The 21,413-nt window shown below is 35.2% G+C and overlaps 1 protein-coding gene across 16 annotated transcripts in view; it reads left to right on the forward strand.

The window, feature by feature from the left end:
* The first annotated feature begins 205 nt into the window (after positions 1-205).
* para (sodium voltage-gated channel paralytic) overlaps positions 206-21,413 on the forward strand; it is a 54,904-nt gene continuing 33,696 nt past the window's right edge. For 6 of the 16 annotated variants that reach the window (XM_087408620.1, XM_087408619.1, XM_087408621.1 and 3 more), the window contains exons 1-15: positions 206-345; positions 1,157-1,334; positions 4,087-4,119; positions 8,700-8,855; positions 9,428-9,633; positions 11,497-11,625; positions 13,202-13,293; positions 14,488-14,700; positions 15,393-15,453; positions 15,628-15,937; positions 16,452-16,745; positions 19,148-19,204; positions 20,031-20,477; positions 20,974-21,073; positions 21,156-21,224. In XM_087408620.1, coding sequence (XP_087264746.1) covers positions 1,188-1,334; positions 4,087-4,119; positions 8,700-8,855; positions 9,428-9,633; positions 11,497-11,625; positions 13,202-13,293; positions 14,488-14,700; positions 15,393-15,453; positions 15,628-15,937; positions 16,452-16,745; positions 19,148-19,204; positions 20,031-20,477; positions 20,974-21,073; positions 21,156-21,224 — 2,314 coding nt within the window. In that variant the 5' untranslated portion in view covers positions 206-345; positions 1,157-1,187. The remainder of the gene's footprint in view (positions 346-1,156; positions 1,335-4,086; positions 4,120-8,699; positions 8,856-9,427; positions 9,634-11,496; positions 11,626-13,201; positions 13,294-14,487; positions 14,701-15,392; positions 15,454-15,627; positions 15,938-16,451; positions 16,746-19,147; positions 19,205-20,030; positions 20,478-20,973; positions 21,074-21,155; positions 21,225-21,413) is intronic. The other 10 variants (XM_087408631.1, XM_087408627.1, XM_087408629.1 and 7 more) reach the window with 3 other exon arrangements.

A 21,413-nucleotide genomic window follows, 5' to 3' on the forward strand; every position in this document is an offset into this window, starting at 1 on the left:
AGCAGAAGCAGCAGCAGCAGCAGCAGCAGCAACAGCAGCAGCAGTACTCGCGTGACGGCGATCGACAAGAAGAGGGAGAGCAAGAGTAGCGGCAGATCGGCAATCGACGTGCTGCACGGAGCGCCCTTATCCGTCCGACCGTACGTAACGGCGTCGTGTGACCGCATTGTCGGCACGACGCGTCCGGAATCGACGACGCCCAGGAATCGGCCGGTAGCCGGCAAGTCACGCCGCTTTCAGCACCGGACTCGTCGTCCTCGTCAGCCGCAACAGCAACTTTACTACCCCCCCGCGTCGTGGGACACGCGCACACTACACTTCAGGAACTGTTAGCACCGATCAAAAGTGAGTCCAATCCATCGATGGATCAAACTTCACTTTTGTCATCTTTGTATTGTACATAAAATAAATTTACTAAATTTTAACAAATATTTGTTTCAATAGTATCAATTAAACGTTTACTTACAGTAAATAAATATTTATTAAAAAAAATTATACTTAAATCAAATTATTGGATACACTAGATAAATATATGTTTACATTTAATAAATATTTAGTTAGTACTGTTCAAATAAATATTTATTAAAATTTAGTACATTTTTTCACATAATTTTTCATGTCTCATATATTCAGTTTCTTCAATTTATTTTTTCTTCATAATTATTCAATAGTTTCGAATAAAAGTCGATTTGTATTTTACTTATTTTTTTTTTGCAGATTTAATTCATTATAATTCACTGTCTTTAAAGATCCTATGTTGTTGGCGATTAAAGATGCTCAATAGCATCAGTAATATTATATTGCTCGTCAATTTAATTTGTGATATTGAGTACTCCAGTTTAAATCTGTATATTTCAAGAGAAATAATTGGCATTGTAGTTTGGTTGAATAGGAAATTCATTCAAAATATTATCAGGCATTGTAAAATTCATATAAAATATTATTATCATCAAGACTCGCTTTGATCGAGTATTGCCTTCTTCATTAATGTTTAACAATCTTGATTTACGTTGCTATTGGTATTTTTTTCTGAATTGTAAAATTCTCTCTTTTATCGTTTGTTTGTGTTAATATCTTTTTCATTCTTCTTTCAAGTATTTTCCTATCCATTTTCTCCCATTTATTATTCTCACGTTACGTTTTTCATTGATCGCAGGAAGGTGGCTCAGCTGTGCGCAGCCTAGACAATGTCCGAAGATTCTGACTCTATATCAGAGGAAGAAAGAAGTTTGTTCCGTCCGTTCACGCGGGAGTCCCTGGCAGCGATCGAGGCTCGCATTGCCGAGGAAGAGGCCAGGCAGAAAGAGCTTCAGCAGAAAAGAGCGGAAGGCGAGGTATGAACGCGGCCGTATGCGCTCGTCGCACGATCGCGCATTTCTAATTTTCTCCGCGCATTTCTAATTTTCTTCGCGCATTAACTACATCGACACATAATTCGTCATGTGCGTATACAGTAGGATACCCCTTAAGTAGCGCCAAATAAATTACGTGGTCGTTCCATGACGATCGCGTTCAGGCATTTCGATCCTTATTTCATGGAACTCTCGAAGAGATATTATTTGAACTGTAAAAAGATCATATTGGTAATTCCAAAAAATATGCTTTTGCGTAAATGTTCGTTGTACATACATACGCTTATTGTTCTCCAAACTCGTATCGCTATTTCGAGTTTGTTGTTATTGTATAATTTTTCAGTTAGTCATATATTGATTAACGCTAGCGGGTATATTTATCTGACGCTGCTAATTTTCCTGCCAGGCTCGATTGTGCGATCAATTAATTTTCCTGTGTAATTACTGTCCTCTTTATACATATTCATGTGTACATATCTATTCATACGAGACGAGCAATGTAACAATAAAAGTTTACAAGTCTTTACGAAAAAGATATAACATTCGTTTAATTTGAAAATCCTATTGCACAACAGATCATCTTAGAGCTTTCAAAAATTCGGTTCTTTTATACCAATATGTACTACAGCCATTTATTGCGCCCACAGGCGTTTGTATAAATGTGCTAAATAAAAAGTTTTGCATTTTGAATGCTACTCATACTTAAGATTTTGTTACATTCATTCCTATAAAATATCTTTATTAAAATGTTTTTTAAGAACGTTTTAGCAAAAATAATATTTTTAACTAATAAAATAAATACGCATTTAAACAAAATAAATTGAGAATAAATAGAATATGAAAAGGATAATATTTTTTGAAATACATCAGGAGTTATACGATAATACTTATCCAATGCATTTGATATAAAAATAAATCAATTTGAATAAACAAACAACGGAAATTTCAGATAAAGGTACATCAATTATTTAAAAAATTTTAGATTGCAGTATTCAACTTAAATATATTTGTTTTCTAAGAGATGCATTCTTTGATATTTAATGGAAAGTGCAATTTTTTAAATTGATTAATCTTAAGTATGAGCTGCCTTAAGCGGCATTTACAAGATTGAGATTTTAAGGTATAAAATTCAAGCCTTAAGCCTTAAACTGTAAAGAAATTAACCAATGATAATCGATTATTCTCATCACATTCGTTATTATGATTAGTCAACTTCTTACGTACGGCCTAAGGATTAAAGTTTAAGATCTCTTGCGCCTTAAAATCTCATTGCAAATACCGCTTTATCGTTAACCTTCCTATGCCTAGCTGTAGCATCGTTTGCGAAACCCTTTCTTGTTCATTCTTTTCTTACATATGTCAAATTGCAACAGGATTCATTTGTTCCCCTTATTCATTCGACTGTCCCTTTGATTGTTCGCTTGATCTATCTATCGCTAACGTAGTGAGGATGTAACTATCTCTTTACCCGACGACTATTTAACCTCATTTGTTTATACATACATATATCTGTCGTCGAGTAATGTATTGTGTGTGTTACGAAAGATATGTCACGTACGAAGCTCGATGTCTGCAGTGCCACTTATCTCTCTGTGCCTACTTATACATAAATACGTACATATATATAAATATATATACATATACATATTTTTTATGTGCGTGAATATATCGCTCATGTGTCGTGGCTACCTCCACTCTCTTTCTCTCTCTCTCTCTCTTCGTTGCATTCGCGTTAATGAATAACGCGCGAGTGCCACGCGATGGGAGATGATTATCACGGTGGAGCGTATTAATGTAAATCCAACGAATGAGTCCCTTACATCCTTATAATTAGCGCTCCTAATTTGCCTCATGGTTATAATAGCAACATCGATAAAAGGAGCGGATTTATTTATTAACCTTCGTCCTCCTCCACGTCTATCGTTCAACATTGATCGCGCTGTTTGAAAATTACTTTCGCAAGAGGAGCAAATCTTCTCCTTTTATTGCCTCCTTGTATTATACTCCAGCGATGAAAGGTCAAGGAGAGAACGAGAGAGAAGCGAGATCAAGACTGGATTATCATCGATCGTCACTCTTTCTTTTTCTGTAATGAATCTTAACATCTAAGAATGTATTCGCTTACTATTTTTGCATTTTTTAAAAATATATCACGAAGTGAATTAACTGGCTTATTTAGATGAATAAATTATTTCGTTCCTTTATTAATTGCGGCAGAAGCTATTTTATTTAATCAAACGTTTAAAGGATGTTTCACGACAAAACTTTTTAAAATAGCTTAAAAGTTGATAATGATACGGGTTCTAGCTCTCTGTGAAAATTATTTTCGAAGACAAGCTGTATTTTCCCAGCAGTTAATCCAGTCCCGATCAAGCTTGATGTGCTTGGAAACCCTCTTTCCGGATTGCCTGATCCTGTGTATTTTCCTGTCGTACGTCAATGTCGTGATGTAACATTGTGTTTCTTCTCCTCCCTTTATTGCCATCTATCTCCCCTTAGTCTCTTTCTCTCTTTCTCTCTCTTTCTCTCTTTTCCCATTTTTCTTTTCTAAAGTCGCCCGATTCAACTCTTACTTTTCCAAAAGCTACGGACTGAGCCATCTTATCGCAATCTCCCTTGTTATAGCATATATTGGCATATTATTTTTTTTTTCTACTCTGTTCATTCACCGATATCCCCCGTATTCTCTGTATCTCTGTGTGTAACGACTGTTTCTCCATTTCTCCAATTTCAGGGAGGTTATGGACGGAAGAAAAAGAAAAAAGAAGTAAGACGTTACGTCACGCTAAGTAATACCGCTCTCTCTATCTCACATCCGACTCTTCTACCTTACTAACATACACACGTGCACATGTACACGTCATATACGTCGACATACATATATATATATATATATTTCTCTCTCACACATATGTATATACACTGTGAACACGTGCGCAAACAGACACGCACACGATCTCACGATTTTTCCTCACTATCGGCAGCATTTGGCCGATCGATCGACTAGACACGCGTCACTCACTCACTGCTCAACGCCACACATACGATACAATACTTGCTCACATTTTGTGCAGGGATTGAAAACAAGAATAATGAACTTTTCAGTTCCACGCGAATGTCGAAGAAGAATCGATATTGGTAATAGTCACGGACGATTCCACACTTTCACACCATACTCGAAGCTGCGTTTATATTGGAATTTTACACAGTCAATTTTACATTAATTATTGGCTTACGGATCATTTTAATTTTATTAGTTTCTTTGTTTGTTTATTAATCTTTGATATGTAAATCTTTTCTTTCAGAGAATCATTTAGTACTGTTCCTTTTGAATTATAAAATAAAATAATAGTATATTTTTTAAAACAATAAAGAACAAATTGAAAGGCGATTGAATGTAGTAACGGTGTAGTAATTAGAGCACAAAAGATTTCCAGTAAATTTTTTAAAATCTATCGCTATCTTTCGCAAACTATTCTAGCGGCAATAATTTTTCTGATAAATTATTCGCGACAATTTCGATGGAAACATTTGCGATTTTTAAATCTGATTCTTTTTCGAATGTCAAGATTGATTTAAACAAAAAAAAATCACTGAGCTTAGACGACCGCAGTCATAAAGATTTCAATCCCTGATTTTCTGCGTGCCACGATGTATATTGATTCCCGAGCGTCATTATCCCAAATCGATATATCGACCGGATACCAAAGATGTGCAAGTTTAATCCACGAGGCATTGAATTGAAACGTTTTGATTAATTAATTCGGGGGCTATTTTTAGTGGGTACGCGCGCGATTCGCCTTCATGATATCTCAATGTCGAGTATCTTTCTTATCGCGAATATCCCTTCTTCTGGATGTTACATCGTGGCCGAGAATATGATAATAAAGTTTCATAATTTGCACACACACACACACACACACACACACACACACACACACACACATACACGCGCGCGCATACACATATCATACATACACACACACACACATACACACACACGCGACACAAAGCAGCGAGCTTCTGTATATTGCCCCTTGGTTGTTTGCAAATATATGACACGTTCCTTGGCAAAGTGTCTTGACGTCTTACGATCAAAAGCGAGCTGTGCTTACGCTTTAACGCGCGGCTTTCCCTCGAAATATTTGTTGCTTCCAGAATCTCTGTGCTTTACACGCTTATAGAAGACAGCTTGGGATCAATTGTAACGGGAGACAATTGTGCGACGTTCGAAATTCTCGGTTGCTGTAAACATCAAAAATAGTCTGAGAGATGAATTATCTATGTATCTCGCAAATGTACCAAAATTTCTTTATGATACGCGAATCAATATTTTATTGATGAAACTGTCACAATTAATCCCAGGGTCAATCACGCAATTGAAGGAGTACAAATTGAAGATGCATTAAATTTTTGATGTAAACCTGATTTTAAAGACTACTTCAAATGTATCTGACTCGTGTATACATATTTGCGTCAAGCAATAAATAAAAATACGTAATTTCTGTCGAGATATACGAGCGCGGTCTTGAAAAATTCCACCGTCGAGAAACATCTAGGAAGTGGCAATACGAGAGATGCGCAGTACGACATAAATATTTCGAGCGGAGGTCGCGGTCGCCTAGTAATGCTTACACAGACGTATGCCATACGCGTGCAATGCTTACGCTGATCTTTCTTCATCCCGTTTTTTTTTTTTTTTAATTTCTTAATGAACTAGCGCGCACTGTCGCAGCTGCCTCGGAGCAAAGTGCGCGCGAGTCGCACACGATCGGCGATAATGCGGTGCATCCTCCGGAATCGTATTGATTTATAGTTGGTCGCGATAATAGAAAGTTCTACAACGAGAGAGAACTTTGTCATTCTGGCGGATCGTAGACAGCTCGGAACAATCGTAATCCCCGTCAGCGCCTTCAGTGTGTTTGTTATTCGAAGTACACTCGAGGAAAGTCAAGTTCGCGAGAGCTAGAACGAGAGCTTCGATTTCCCGCGGTTTCTCGCGCACTATGCTTGTACGCTTCTTCCGGTCTCGTGATCGAATCTGATGACGTACGAGGGTCAGACCCCCGAATTGGGTTACCCTCGGGATTCGACCATGAGTTTCGAAAACTTTCGGCACGCACGAGCACGAGTTTAAAGCTTTCGCGCTCAGAGCTCGGCGGGCACTTGGCTTGGGCAATTTTACAATTAGATCTAGTCATCTAGTCCGTACACTGATATTATTTTAGCGTAGTCTTGGATTTAGGTGTAGGACACTTGTTTAAAATTTTTTAATTACGTAATTCCAAAAGGAACCGCAATTGAGATACATCAGTGCACCGTGAGATTGAATGAGATCTCACATCCATCATCTGCGGGATTTTGTCGCATTTTGCGGTTTTTGCGAAGTGAACACGTCGGCGACGGATCGTTTAGTTTAGTGGTTAAGTAAGGTCTTAAATTCACCGCGCATAAATTTACATAAGCGCGTAAACGTAGAATACGAACGTATTCCCGGGCCCATAGGGAGAAATATACCGAGCGTTTTATTTTCGGTCGAGACATTTATTTGCCATGCATACGCTTTTATATCAATTTGTGCGCGACTGTATCCTGAATAGATGAAGATCACTGATCGCCGGCGGATCGGATAGAGGGTAGAATAGAGCTATTTTGTGTCTAGAGCGTTTAGACAAATTAGTATCAGACGAGTGAGCATAGTACAAAAATAGGAAATAGTATCTTTTAATTAAGATTAAGCCAGAGATTCGAGCCGTAGGAGGGACCAAAGTCGAGCAGATTGTGTGGACCTTCTTCAGGTTCGTATGTTCACGACCCGTTTTTAGCACCGATCGAATTTGTAGCGTGAATATATCAGTATATCTACTCTCTAAAACTTTTAAAGTGAATTGTCATCCTGAAGAGTGAAATGTCACTCTTAAAGATTCTACTTCAAAGAATTTAGAGAGTGCATATTGGCTTCGCCTTTCACACTGTCGTGACTTAATGTCGTGGCGAATTATTAGCTAAAATGCAATAATTAATATGATAATTTTTTTTCGAGTTTTATCAGCGATCACGGGACTCAGTAAGTTTGCTTGGGATATCTGACTATTCCGAGGAAAACGAGATTTTCCACTCGTTCGGAACACGTGACAGCTTATATCGCACGCAATACGCTTACATGTACCGTTTTCACTGAATCACATGATTGAGATTTTGTTTTGTGATGCACAGGCAACGACGATGCGGTGCAACGCATTGAGCTCATTTAAAAGCGGGTTATGAATAACTGGTGCACTTAGAAAAGTACGCGGATGAATATTTCCAAAGAAGCGATTTGTTCCAATATTCATACGACGGCACTGAATATTTCACGTTCGCGTTCCACATGCGAAAGTCAAACACGATGCCATATGATTTCTGTCCTTCTATACGGTCAAGTTTATATTTCTAGCGATATTACAAGGTGCAATCGTAAATGCAAGTTTTAAAATCACTTTTATGTAAAAAAAAAAAGATCTCGCGTAAAATATTTTCCAATAAAAGTATTGTATATCAAGATATTAAATGTAAACGTAAATCAATAAAATTAATAATTAACAATATTTAGTAACAAAACAATTAAAAATTAAATAATTTATACTTTCTACGAAAGTATATAGATATAGTATTAAAATGTATATACATAATATTTGAAGGAAATTTGGGAAACATAGTCGTAATAATTTATTTTATATGTTTTCGTAATATTTTTTTCGCGTTATACATTCTTGTGCAATGAATAATGAAGAATTGCTGAAATATTTGAATATTAATTTTGTATTACATTCTGTATTACGCGGCACGTTATCGTCGAATGGGAGAATGCAACTGTGCATACAGCTCCTATTGTCCACTTAATTTACGATCGAACAAATCGATATTTTGGAAATATTTATATCACCGATTGCTCGATTATTTTTACTTTTTATGCTCGAATATGAAATGAGATATATGCGATGGCCTAATTTGATTTTTCATATGAAACGCGGCTCCAATTGTGAAATTAATGAAACGTATCAGAAAAAAATTTTTACAAAATTGAAAACATATAATAAGTAGTACAAGATCAATTTTTTCCCCTGTAGACCGGCATCATATATCCTTGACATATTCGCTTCGAAAAAAGGAATGTTTCAATCAATAATTCTTGTTCTCTTAATAGAATTTCAAAATTATAAAGATATACTTTTATATTTTGATTACTTGCGATAATGTTTCTCTACGAAGATCTAAACATCATTTTGTTCAAGCAAAATACCGTGACAATGATATGGTGAAAAAAATACGCGTATTGGGATAATCTTACGAGCATCTCGTTCGCAGGTACGATATGACGACGAGGACGAGGACGAAGGTCCTCAGCCGGATCCCTTATTTGAGCAGGGAGCGTCGATCCCGGTCCGACTGCACAACGAATTTCCACCCGAGTTGGCCTCCACACCTCTCGAGGATATTGATAGCTTCTACCACAATCAAAGGGTACCTGGCATTGATGTACTAATTAGTTTAACTCTCTTAGAGAAACTGAGTTTTCGCGAGATACGGAATTTTAGAGAGTAGGTTCTCTAACAGCGGCCGTTTACTATGACCGCATCTGGCGCAGCTATTTTCAAACTTTGACTTTCAAACTCGTAATTGCTTTGTGTAACTATTTTACGGTTATAATGGTGCGTTAAAAGCTGTACATCTATATCAAGATCTTTTTATAATTTGAGTTTACAAGCGCAAACTCATAATAAATTACTCATAAATTATCTTAAAAATATATTTTTCGCGGATCGATATTTTTTTCTTAAGTCTTATATGATTGACTTTATATTATTATTGTCCAGAAAATTTTATTGTTTTTATCTAAACCGAGATAATTATTTTAATACGGGTTTTAATTAAAAACCATATTTTTTATTAATGTTAAAATTTTAATCTACTTTTAAAACACAATTAAATCCATGAGCAGAAAGCTGACTTTCTTAAATGACTGCACTCTCTATTTCTGCACTTTATACTTGTAATATCTGACTGAATAAATTTTATGGTACGTCTGTTCGTAGACCTTCGTCGTCATTAGCAGGGGAAAGGATGTATTCAGATTCTCAGCGACGGACGCGATGTGGATGCTCGACCCGTTCAACCCTATACGGCGTGTGGCCATATATATATTGGTTCACCCGCTCTTCTCCCTTTTCATCATCACTACAATATTGGTTAACTGTGTACTCATGATCATGCCCACCACGCCCACCATCGAGTCCACCGAGTGAGTATCTTTCATCTTTACTTGCGAATCGTGATTATATCGACGAGGATGAATAAGCGAATATTTACAAGAAGCGGAAAGCCAAGCTTTTTCATTCTTATTAGAAATGAAACTATTGAAGAAACTCTAATTAAAAGTTCTAGAGATTGGGATAAAGCAATACATTTCTCAACAAAAATAAATATTCATTATTTCCAATCGATAGTAAATATAAGAGAAAATATATATATATATATATATATATATATATATTTATGTAACTTTGCGAAAAATAATCACTGTGTTTAAGAAATACTTTTAAATCTTTTAAGTATTTAAAAAAATCTTTAGAATCTAGTTAAAAACTTTTTTGAGTCTTTAAACTTTGAAATATTTTTAAAATATTTCTACGATTATTTCTTGCAAAATTATATATAAGTATTTTGCATTTTGTTTTTTTTTATCAATTTGAAATGATACTTTAATTTAAAAGAGTGTATTTCAAGGTAATTGATTACATATTAAAAAAATATCGTTAGCACTAACTAATTAATGTTTACAACAAAAGTAATTATCGTACACTTTAAGTATCGTTTAATATTATTCATTTTAATGATGATATTTAATTATCATCTAATTAGACCCCGTTTATTAATTTTTTGGTTATTTTTTAATTATCAACTTTTGAAATATTTGATATTTGAAGAAAACAATACCACAAATTTTATCGTTGTATTTTGAAAATGCAAATAATATAGAAAGGAAGTAAATAGACAAAAATTCCTTACTTCTTAAATGATAGAGACAATACATGTCCAACTTAAAGCCTATTATTATAAATGATTGTAAATTTATATAATTTAGTCTAAACCTAAACTGCAAATCCGTCGTCGATTATTTATTTTAAAAATTTAGCTCATATTTTCACTGTGCTGTTTAGCTGTTCGATATCTAATTAGCTAGAAAGAATTTTATCAAATACTTACGACGTGATCATTTATCTAGTAGACATATTTCAAGAAATGTTCTACATGTTATAGCTCTAATATATGAGTAGAGACTGTGTGATAAATTGTATTCCGTTGGTAAGTTTTGTACTAGTCTCTCTAGAGATAGCACTAGATGACGGGCAACAAATCACGCGAACGATTCAACATGCAGTTTACTAAAATTTTAAATATCATTTCCGGGATTATTTCAAAATTTGGGAGCACGATTCGTAAAATTTTATTATTTTACAGCGAGATAAATAACTATTGTAAGTATCAAATATAACTGAAGATTCGGAAATCTGATTTTCATTATCTTGTTTTTATTTGTTACATTTAATAAAGAATTGTTATTGTGCTAATTGTAAGTATGATAAACTACATTTTGTACATTCATGATCCATCGCGCGCTATGAATAATTCGTTTGCGTACACGAAATGCACCGTGCCTGAAATACGAGTATATTGTAGTTAATTTATACAATGAAATAGAGATATCAATAGATATCAATAGATTATTGATAGGATAAAATAGATGTTAGAGATTATTGCCGAGTTTAGATGCGTATCAGTCTCGCTAACAAAAGTGATCATGTTAATTAAATGTGTAATTTCTTTACTTGCATGTTTTTGAGTTTAATAGATTAGTTTAATAGATTTTACTGTTGTAAAATTTACCTACTGTAAATATGTAACAGTAAACATATTTGTAATAATTAATGAGAATAAAAAATAATTATGAGATGTACGGTGGAAACGATAAGTATAACGATAAGTATGATCACATTTTTGTGCGAGAGTATCGTTCAAGCGTGATTTTAAACGGGCTAGATGGTAGAGAGAGAATCACGTACGACGCATTTAAAAAGCTGAGTGGTGTGTTTGTTGTTTTCAGAGTGATATTTACGGGCATCTACACATTTGAGTCCGCCGTTAAGGTGATGGCGAGGGGTTTCATTCTGCAGCCTTTTACCTATCTTAGAGATGCATGGAATTGGCTCGACTTCGTAGTTATAGCTTTAGCGTGAGTAGTTAAACTTATTCTTCTTAAAGAGAGAAAGGCAAGAAGAAAGAAAAGTAAAAGGGAAGTAAAAAAAACGGTAGAGTACAATGGGCAAAAGGATTGTCGCCATTTTGTCGAGAAAAGTCGTGGAGATTCTGTGGATACTAATAAAAGTATCGCTTTAATCTTTTTATTAAATTGTACATCGTGCTAATTACTTCGGCCTCGTAACAAGAAATGTTATTATGAAAATTAGAATTTCGTGCCTTTAATTATTTTCTTCGAACTACAAAAACTTAAAATAATAATAATTTCTAGAATATACGATAACTTTTTTAAAAACTATTTACAAATTATTTTAACAGTGTCGAATTAAATGAATCAATTGGCTCTTAATAGAGTAGAAAAAGAAATAAATTACTAAAGTGTGTCACGACGACAAATACGGCAATCAAGATCGTGGCAATTATTGAATTGGCAATTTTCCGTGTAAAAAGACCAAAATTCGTACTGATGAGTTAATCCAAAACGTTAATTAGTATCAAGTTAGATCTTTCCAGGTTATGACAGTAGACTTCTCCGCTAGATCCGTTGAGTACGCTAACGTAAGATTTCCGTAGCATCGATTATCTACTTATATATGATATAATTCAATCTTCGTTCATTACGCCTCACAATCCACGCAAACACGAACGTGCATACACGCATATACTCTGGGGTGTACTTATATATATATTAGGTATCTAAATTAGTTCATCTAGATAAGGATAGTATTATTTCTTTTAGTGATCTTAAAGAGAAGTTTTTAATTGCCATTCGTCGTAATACGTTGATTAGACATTAGTATGTCGAGTCGATAAGTCATTTGATTAATTGTTGTAGTTTAGTACATTTCTATATACATACATTTTTACTTCAGTAATTGTTCATAGATGATCGATACGTGTGTTTCACTCGATAAGCGAGTATTCTACTGCGGCTCGTAACATAGCCAAGATCGCGTGCCACGAGATTCAATAATCTATCATAGCCTTGATTATAGTATTTTAGACATTGCCATTTTTCTAAAATAATTGTCTATCTATTTTTTACTTTGGAAGAAAATATTACCAATATTGGAAAAGTTTTTATCCTTTGAAGAATCAAGAATATTTATTAGAATTATAAAAGTATTCGTTAGAATAAGCTCTTGAAATTTTTTAATATAGTTACTAGATATTTTTCAAGTAAAAAAATTTAAAAGTTTTTTTTAAAATAAAGACTAATATGATATTGCAAATTAAATATATGTTAATTTAATCACATCCTTTAAAGAGAGAAAGATTATTGACGGAAGAAAATGAGTTTGGGAAATATGCTGGAAAAATAATCTCGAAACCCGTGGCAAGTTATGTACGGCATGTTACATTGAATCGTGCATGCAGTAATAGCTACCTTACGATACACATTACAGTTCGTGCAGATTTTTTGGTAGGAAATAGGAAAAGTAGCGAGTAACCGTTTGCGTAACTACGTAACCCCGCCCTGATCTTCTTTAACTTGTTTTATCTTTTTGTTTGTATCACTGTAATGTGTGTGATGTTCGGGTGTATTGCAGTTATGTGACGATGGGCATAGATCTAGGCAACCTTGCCGCTCTCAGGACATTTCGAGTCCTCCGAGCCTTGAAGACTGTCGCTATTGTACCAGGTATGCTTAGAGTATAGAAGTGGTTGTAGATGCAAATACATAGTGGTTCTAGACAACACTTGTCGCGATCGTTGTGTATCGTCTTCCGTATCTCATCACATATCTACAACACTTCCATTCATTGCAGCTTATATCGCCCTTCGCATCATTTGCCCCGTTTGTCACTTGGTATTCTTACAATATATACATCCGTCCGATATTCACCTCAACGAATCTGATTCCCTTCACATTGGTTTGCTTTCTTCCCATTTTTCCTTATCTTCGTTCGATCCCGATTGCGAAACGAACTGTCAAACTCGATGCACGAAATTGCTTTGAATGGATGAAGACAGAGAAAATTTGATCGTATATTTCATATAAGACGATTTATTGTGAAAGATATGCTTCTGAAGACCTTTCATTTTTTTATCTCATAGGTTGCATATCAAACAAATCTTTCGTCTGCATATGAAATTAATCCTTTATTCTATGAAAACGAAATATTTGGGTATGATATACCAATCCAATTTAATTGCTTATAACTTCATAAATATAAATATATTGTAAAGAATTTTTTTCAATGGAAATACTAGATATTAACGTGAGATTTTTTTGTTCAGATCGTTTGATATTTTGATTATAAAAAGAAACGTAGTTATAAAATATATTTTATATTATACGATACATAATTATGATATGTAATGCAATTAGTATAATAAATTTTCCTTATTTTTAAGAATAATTTTTGTAATTTTTTAATTATCAAATACATTTAACAAACATAAAGAAATGCACACAAAAATACCGCGAATCAAACCACTCAAAATTAGCTCAGCGTGGAACTTATTAAGATGTCAAGCAAACGTATGTATTTTTATTAATAAAACAGCTAAGTATAAGCAATGGAAAAAAAAACACTGAAAAAAAAGTCTACGCGCCATATCCAGAGTAGCACCAAAAGGTCAAACAAGTTTTCATGTCACTATCCGTAAAATCGCGTGCATCGTAATGTTCTTCCCTACCGTTGAAAATTATTTTTTCTTTTTTTTATTGAGTATTCCGAAAGAGATACTCATTTCGCATCCCGTATTTTATGCCTGCCTCAGTTGAACTACCACTTCTCTCGCACGACAAACTGAATTTCTCTAGGTTGCCGCCACTGTTGCTGCATGTTTCACGTTACGAACCTACTGTCATTCTGTTTTCATTGTCTAGGTCTGAAAACCATTGTCGGCGCTGTGATAGAATCCGTGAAGAACCTGCGCGATGTGATAATCCTGACGATGTTCTCCCTCTCCGTCTTTGCGCTGATGGGCCTTCAGATTTACATGGGGGTTCTCACGCAAAAGTGTATAAAGAACTTTCCTGAGGACGGCTCCTGGGGTAATCTCACCCATGAGAGTTGGGCGCGATTCAATAATAACGAAAGTAAGTCACAGTTCTTCGTGAAATTAATTCAAAAGCACACAATCTGAGACATGTAAAAAAAGGAATGTCAATCTGAGAGACTACACTGTTAGATATTAAAAAAACTTGGTAATCCAATTCTTTGAGTTAAATAACCTTTTGTTGATTTTAATTTCCATGTGTGTCAAAATGTAAATCAATTCGTTTTAGATTGAATTACATTTAGCTTTAAACAACAAGAATCTATATAAATGTATACATTTAGTAAATAATAAATTAAATTTGTGTCAAATTTAATACATTTCTTGAGTTAACTTGATTGATTTTGAATCAATCACACAATTAAATTAACAGTATATTGAATAGAAATAGTGGTGATTTGTAGAAAGGATTAAAAACTTAAATTAGGTATAATTTGACATTATGAATTTTTAAAAGTGTGGTCTTTGCGACATTTCTTGAAGTGTTTTTGTGATTTGACGGGATTTTAAAAGTCTGATCCGTCATGACTTCATCTAGATTGGTTTTCAACTATTTCAGTAGTACATTTTTAAATATAAACTGTGTTTATAAAGGGTTTCATGCAAGGTAACTACAGTCATGTGTACTAATTGGTTGTTTCATGAAGATAATAGTCTTGTTTGAAATTAATTTCCAATAAACGATTATTAAATTGCATATTCAATTATTAAATCGTTATTTCTCTTATGCAGCTAATTGGTACTTTGACGAAGCGAAAAATATACCTTTATGCGGAAATTCATCGGGGGCGGGGTAAGTTAATAACTTGTTTTCATTTATTAATAATAGCTTAAACGAATTTAAGATTAATGTCTCCATTAAGAGAGAGAAAGAGAGAGACAACATGAAAAAAATTCTTTCGGAAATATATTTGCAATATTGTGTGATGCGAAGAACACATGAAACAGTAACATTTTCCGAATATAGGCAGTGCCTTCCTGGATACACGTGTTTACAAGGATTCGGCGCTAATCCGAATTACGGTTACACGAGCTTCGATACTTTTGGTTGGGCATTGCTCTCCGCCTTTCGTCTCATGACTCAGGATTATTGGGAGAATCTGTATCAATTGGTGCTAAGATCGGCCGGACCATGGCACATGCTCTTCTTCATCGTGATCATCTTCCTCGGATCCTTCTATCTCGTCAACTTGATCCTCGCTATTGTCGCGATGTCATACGACGAGTTGCAGAAGAAGGCTGAAGAGGAAGAAGCCGCCGAGGAAGAAGCTATGAGGGTAAGTGAGACTAGAGTCGATTTTGAAAGAAAATTGTCTGTTTCATCAAGCACGCATTCTTTCATGAAAAATCTTCCTTAACATGGTATGTCTAGGGGAAATTTTTTAATACAAATTTTTAATTATATTTAATTTTTTAATTATAAAAAATACCTACAATTTTAATTTTGACTCTTTTCTTTTATTTATCATTCCTCTTTTTTTTTATTTAACTTTAGTTCAATATCATATTTTTAATAATACTTAACCCGCACTCTCATATAAGATTTTTTTCTATGTTCTTATCTGATTTTTTAAATTTCTTTTTCTAGAAAAATTATATTATTTTATATGTAATAATAATAATGGTAATGTTAAAGAACTATATTTATAATAAAATTTATAAAAAATCCCTCCCAAAAATTTTCTGGATGCGCTTACAAGAAACGAATTCATTATTTTTTGAAATTAGATCTAAGACTTATGAGTTGAGTAAATAAAAAAAATTGACACGAATTGATGTTAATGTTAATAGGAAGCTCAGGAAGCTGCAATAGCAAAGGAGAACAAACTCGCGGCGCGGGAAGCTGCGGCCGCTGCAGCAGCCGCTGCGGTAGACGCCGCCGCGGAGGCTGCGGATCAGATCGTCAAATCCCCGTCGGATTTCTCGTGTCACAGTTACGAGCTGTTCGTCGGTCAGGAAAAGGGCAATGATGACAACAATAAGGAGAAGATGAGCATACGTTCGATCGAGTCCATCGGCGATCAGAGGCACATCAAGCAGATCAACAACCACAGCGCTGCCAATAAAGTGCGGAAAGTCAGCGCCGTAAGTATCCGACTGGACGATGTACGACATATATTATATACGTATCGACCTTCTTACGCGTAATATACCGAGTTGACCCTGTTATCAACCTCACGATCCTCCCCCCGACCTCGCTCCTACGAGAGCAACTTATGCGAGGCTATTCGATCCGACTCGACTCGTCGGTAGTCTGCGACTGAAATCTCAAAATTTAGAATATCGATCGTTTCTTCGAAACATAAGATTGAAATGATAATGCATTATATTTATATTAGTCCGGAAGAATTTCTTAGGTCATTACTTCTTAGGGCAAACTCAGTGAATCATAGTGAAAGCAAATCTGGGCAATTAAGCAGTAACAACTTATTACTGTTAGTAACAGATAGTATACAGATATCGAATGGCTAATGAAAAACGAAATATATTTGACAGGATGTATCTCTCTGAATTAATATTAGGAAAACGCAAATGTAGGCGCAATCAGATCAGAATATAAATATTTATAGCGTACTTTGATATCTTAATTGTTTTTAATATATTATATTGTGTGTTTTAATATAATATAGAGAAAGGAAAAAATCGCGACGAGTCGAGCCTTTCCATAATATCCGCTGCTCTGTAGCATGCTTGGCGTATATATAGGATGTCCTAAAAAAGTCTGCTAAATTGGGAGTTATAATTGAGATAAATGTTTGGTCCAGATCTGTATCAAGTTTCAGATTTTTTATCGTGTAATTAATCTCCCAATTTTAAACTTTAAGAAGGTAGGTGGCCACATAGCATCCAAGAAATAATTTTCTCAAAAATTTTAATTCAAAAAGGGAAATAAAAAATATTGCCCAGAGAGAAGAGAGAGATGCTCAGAAGTTTTAAAATTCATTATATTTTTTTACATTCCTCTATATCATATAACAAATTCAATCACTTGCATTATACTAGATTAGTGCATACTAAAAGCTTATATATGAAATTAGCAAAGTAAAAGCATATAAATATTTTGAATAATTAAATACTAAATAATGATATTGTTACGTTATTTAATAGAATATACATGTATTATTTTATTGTCAAAGTTAATTATATTGCCATTGCATTTATTTAGTATAAAGTAACTTTTAATCGTACTAATTTAGTGTAACGCAAGTGATGGAATTCATCAATAAAAATATAATTTGTGTATGCATATATATATATATAAATTTAACTATACATAATATATCAGTAAGAAGTATAACTAAAATTAAATTTATTTTTTGGGCTGTTCTGAGCACCTATTTTGAACAACTAAAGATACTTGCGTATCTTTAGGCCACCTAATCTACTTAAAAGTTAATGATTGAATTATTCCCACTATCATATCAATCGAAATTTTGGAAGAACTATCAGTTCTAAACTTCTATCCAAATTCTGCTTCTGTTATTTGTATAAATCTTTTTTGGGACTCGCTGCGTATCTCGACTGCTCGTATTATGTCATGATTCTTTTGGATAGGTGGCTTTACGCATAGAATCTGTCACCCTCTCGTTATAATCATTCGCCCTAGTTATATCGTAAATACAGTTTCAACGTGTCGAATATTGCTGCCTGGATCCTGCAATTGCGCGTAGTAACGCGCGGAACAGTGAATTTCGGCCGTATAACGACACGGCGCGTACTGATCATACATTTTAATCCTGTTTTACAGAATTATGCATGCAGAGAAGTATATGCTTAGTATAAAATTAATAGCTAGCGGAGATACGAAATATATCGGCTAATTGTCTAATATTGATGCTCCAGAACGCTATTTATCTGAGACAGAAATAACAAAAGATATCAATTTTTCTACTTGCATTAAGATAAATATCTCAATATTGAAAATGGACAAACCAAAAAATTCTGATCATATCAATAAGAATTCTGATTATCTCAATTATAATTACAATAAATTCAACCAGAAGATTTTGATTTGTCCATTTTCAATCAAAATTCCAATTAATACAATTAGACTTTTTCCAGAGTGTTTCTTTTTATCTAACAACTTTTTATCAAACAAGCAAGTCTCGAATTAAGAGGTAATGTGAAAAAATTGAACAATAACATTTTCTTCAATTATACAAATATGTAATTATATATCTAATTGATGCAATTCAATCACGGATGTTACCGCCGATCTTCGTGTCTCTCTACAAATTTATTAGTATCTCTCTTTACTAGATTTGTAATTTCTCTTCCTACACACTACACAAAAACATTTTTTTATAGCTATATTTTTTTCTTTCTTGTCTCTTTCTCCACCTCTCCATCCATAATTATGTTATATATGTGCTTCTGCAAGTGTTATGTGATACTCCATACCTATTTCGAGTGCCTCGTTGGTGTACACATTAGATCACGTTACGAGCCGTTTGGTAGGAGATATCTTTTCTTGTTTTTTTCTTAAGGTCCCTCGCGCCGCTAATGGCCAGTTTACTTATGCCTACCAGGAAAGTCTGCGGAAGGTACGTGTGTCACGACGTGTGTCTGTCAGCACCGACCGTACGTACACTAAATAGCACCATAGGACCCGATCTCACAGTGTCATATTCGAAACGTCATTCATGCTCCGCGCGTTACGACTCGCAGTTTTCAGGCGACGTCTTATAAATCGCACCCGTTCATCCTCACGGATTTCCGTTCCCGTGTCGAGACAAGCACGGATCACCGCCGATGATCGATCGTTTCGCGTCTTTCACGTAATAACGATCATTACGAGACGTTTCATCGAAATAAGCCTCGTTGAGCGATCAATCTTTTCTCTTTTAATTCGTTACGAGGAACGATCAACATTGCAAGTATCATTAAAGGAATCAATTACGGTTTATTCGGAAGACGACCGTAGGCAGCCTATATTATCGTTGTGTCAATCATCATGTTTCGTGATTGATTAATTAAAATAGGGAAACGAGGCGAGATTGTTGAAGAGTTACATACTGTATGCTCATCTTAATTTAAATAACTAAATTTTTGGAATCTCTTTAAAAATATCTCCCGTATCGTTTCTATAACCAATGAATCTGTAGTCGAAAATCTATTTCAAACAACGCCAGCTAAAATTTTCACGCATCACAGCTCGTGACTCTTCAAACGATCCGTTAAACGTAACGATAGGCCGCGATCGATTCCGTGAGAAATGTCACGATCATTCTGAGGGAATTATCTCCGTCACCGGAGAGGGACAGAGAACGCTTTTCCGGCTGGCCCTCGCCTCGGAAGAGAGGCGAGAAAAGAGGGCCGAGAACGGAGAGAGAGAGAGAAAAGCGGTGGTCCGCTTTGTTGTAATTTCAGGCGAGCCTGAGCTTACCCGGCTCACCGTTCAATCTGCGCCGCAGCAGCCGTGGCAGCCATCAGTTTACGATACGCAACGGCCGTGGTCGATGTTTCCCACCGGGAGGCGACCGGAAGCCTCTCGTGCTGTCGACGTACTTGGACGCCCAGGAACACCTGCCCTATGCCGACGACTCGAACGCGGTTACACCGATGTCCGAGGAAAACGGCACGATCGTGGTGCCGGTGTATTATGCGAATCTCGGCTCGCGTCACTCGTCCTACACCTCGCACGCCTCGCGGCTCTCCTACACATCTCACGGTGACCTGGCCTTCTCTGGTATCCGCGGCATCGACAGCATCGGCAAGCAGATCACCAAGCAAGAACAGATTCTCAGGAATAGAAACAACAAACAAACACCGGCCAATGGCCACGTTACGGATGCCAATCAGAAAAATTATCATTTCGTAAGTGATTTTTAAGAAACTCTCACAGATATGATGATAACTTGTTTTTATAAATTGTTTTTATAGATAATAACAATTCATATAAATTTATTTAGAAACAATAACATTCTTCAAAATAAAATGCTATAATAGAATTGTATATTAAAACCGAAGGTATTTATAACCTTTTTGACAATCTAGTAGATGAGTTCTGGCTGAAGATAAAATATTTCGGAGTCTGCTGAAACACGTTAAATTTTCATTTCACGGACATATTTGGAAAATATGTCCGTGTTTATGCATGACTGTATATAATTGCAAAAATATGTTCTCATCAGTTTCAATCTTTGTTGCGAACTGATAATATCCATCCTAATAATATTTTATAAAATCACGGATATCAATATGTATGATACAAAGATGATGTTTTACGTCAGATTCGAACGGTCAGATTATAACATATATATATATACAGAGATCTCTCAAAATAGTATTTGCAACTGTTAAAAATTTTCAGGAAGCTTCTGATATGGAAGATCCCATGGGTAAGAACAAGCCACAAGACAATCCGTTTATCGAGTTGCCGGCGCAACAGCATACCGTAGTCGACATGAAAGGTAAGACTGCGAACTAGTTAACGAATAGCTTCGGGCTCTCTCAAGCAATCAAACTTACTTCGATTCTATCATTCTTGCGCAGATGTAATGGTGCTGAACGACATAATCGAGCAAGCTGCCGGTCGCCGGAGTAAGACGCCAGAACAAGCAGGTAATGTCGCGTCCCTTTCCGTACCCTTCGTTAAGTTTCCTCAAGTTTCTTCCTTCAGTTTCTTCTGTTCACCCTTATCACAAATGTATATATATCTTTGTTTAACGTGTGAGCATCCTGCCGTTCGATGTACAGTGTGGTTTTAAAATTTCTCGTCATACTACTCCCTTGCGTTGGTATACTATTTTG

The sequence above is a fragment of the Acromyrmex echinatior genome, chromosome 8 (assembly GCF_024713525.1).
Source record: "Acromyrmex echinatior isolate Ae372 chromosome 8, ASM2471352v2, whole genome shotgun sequence".
In the NCBI taxonomy this organism is placed as follows: Eukaryota; Metazoa; Arthropoda; class Insecta; order Hymenoptera; family Formicidae; genus Acromyrmex; species Acromyrmex echinatior.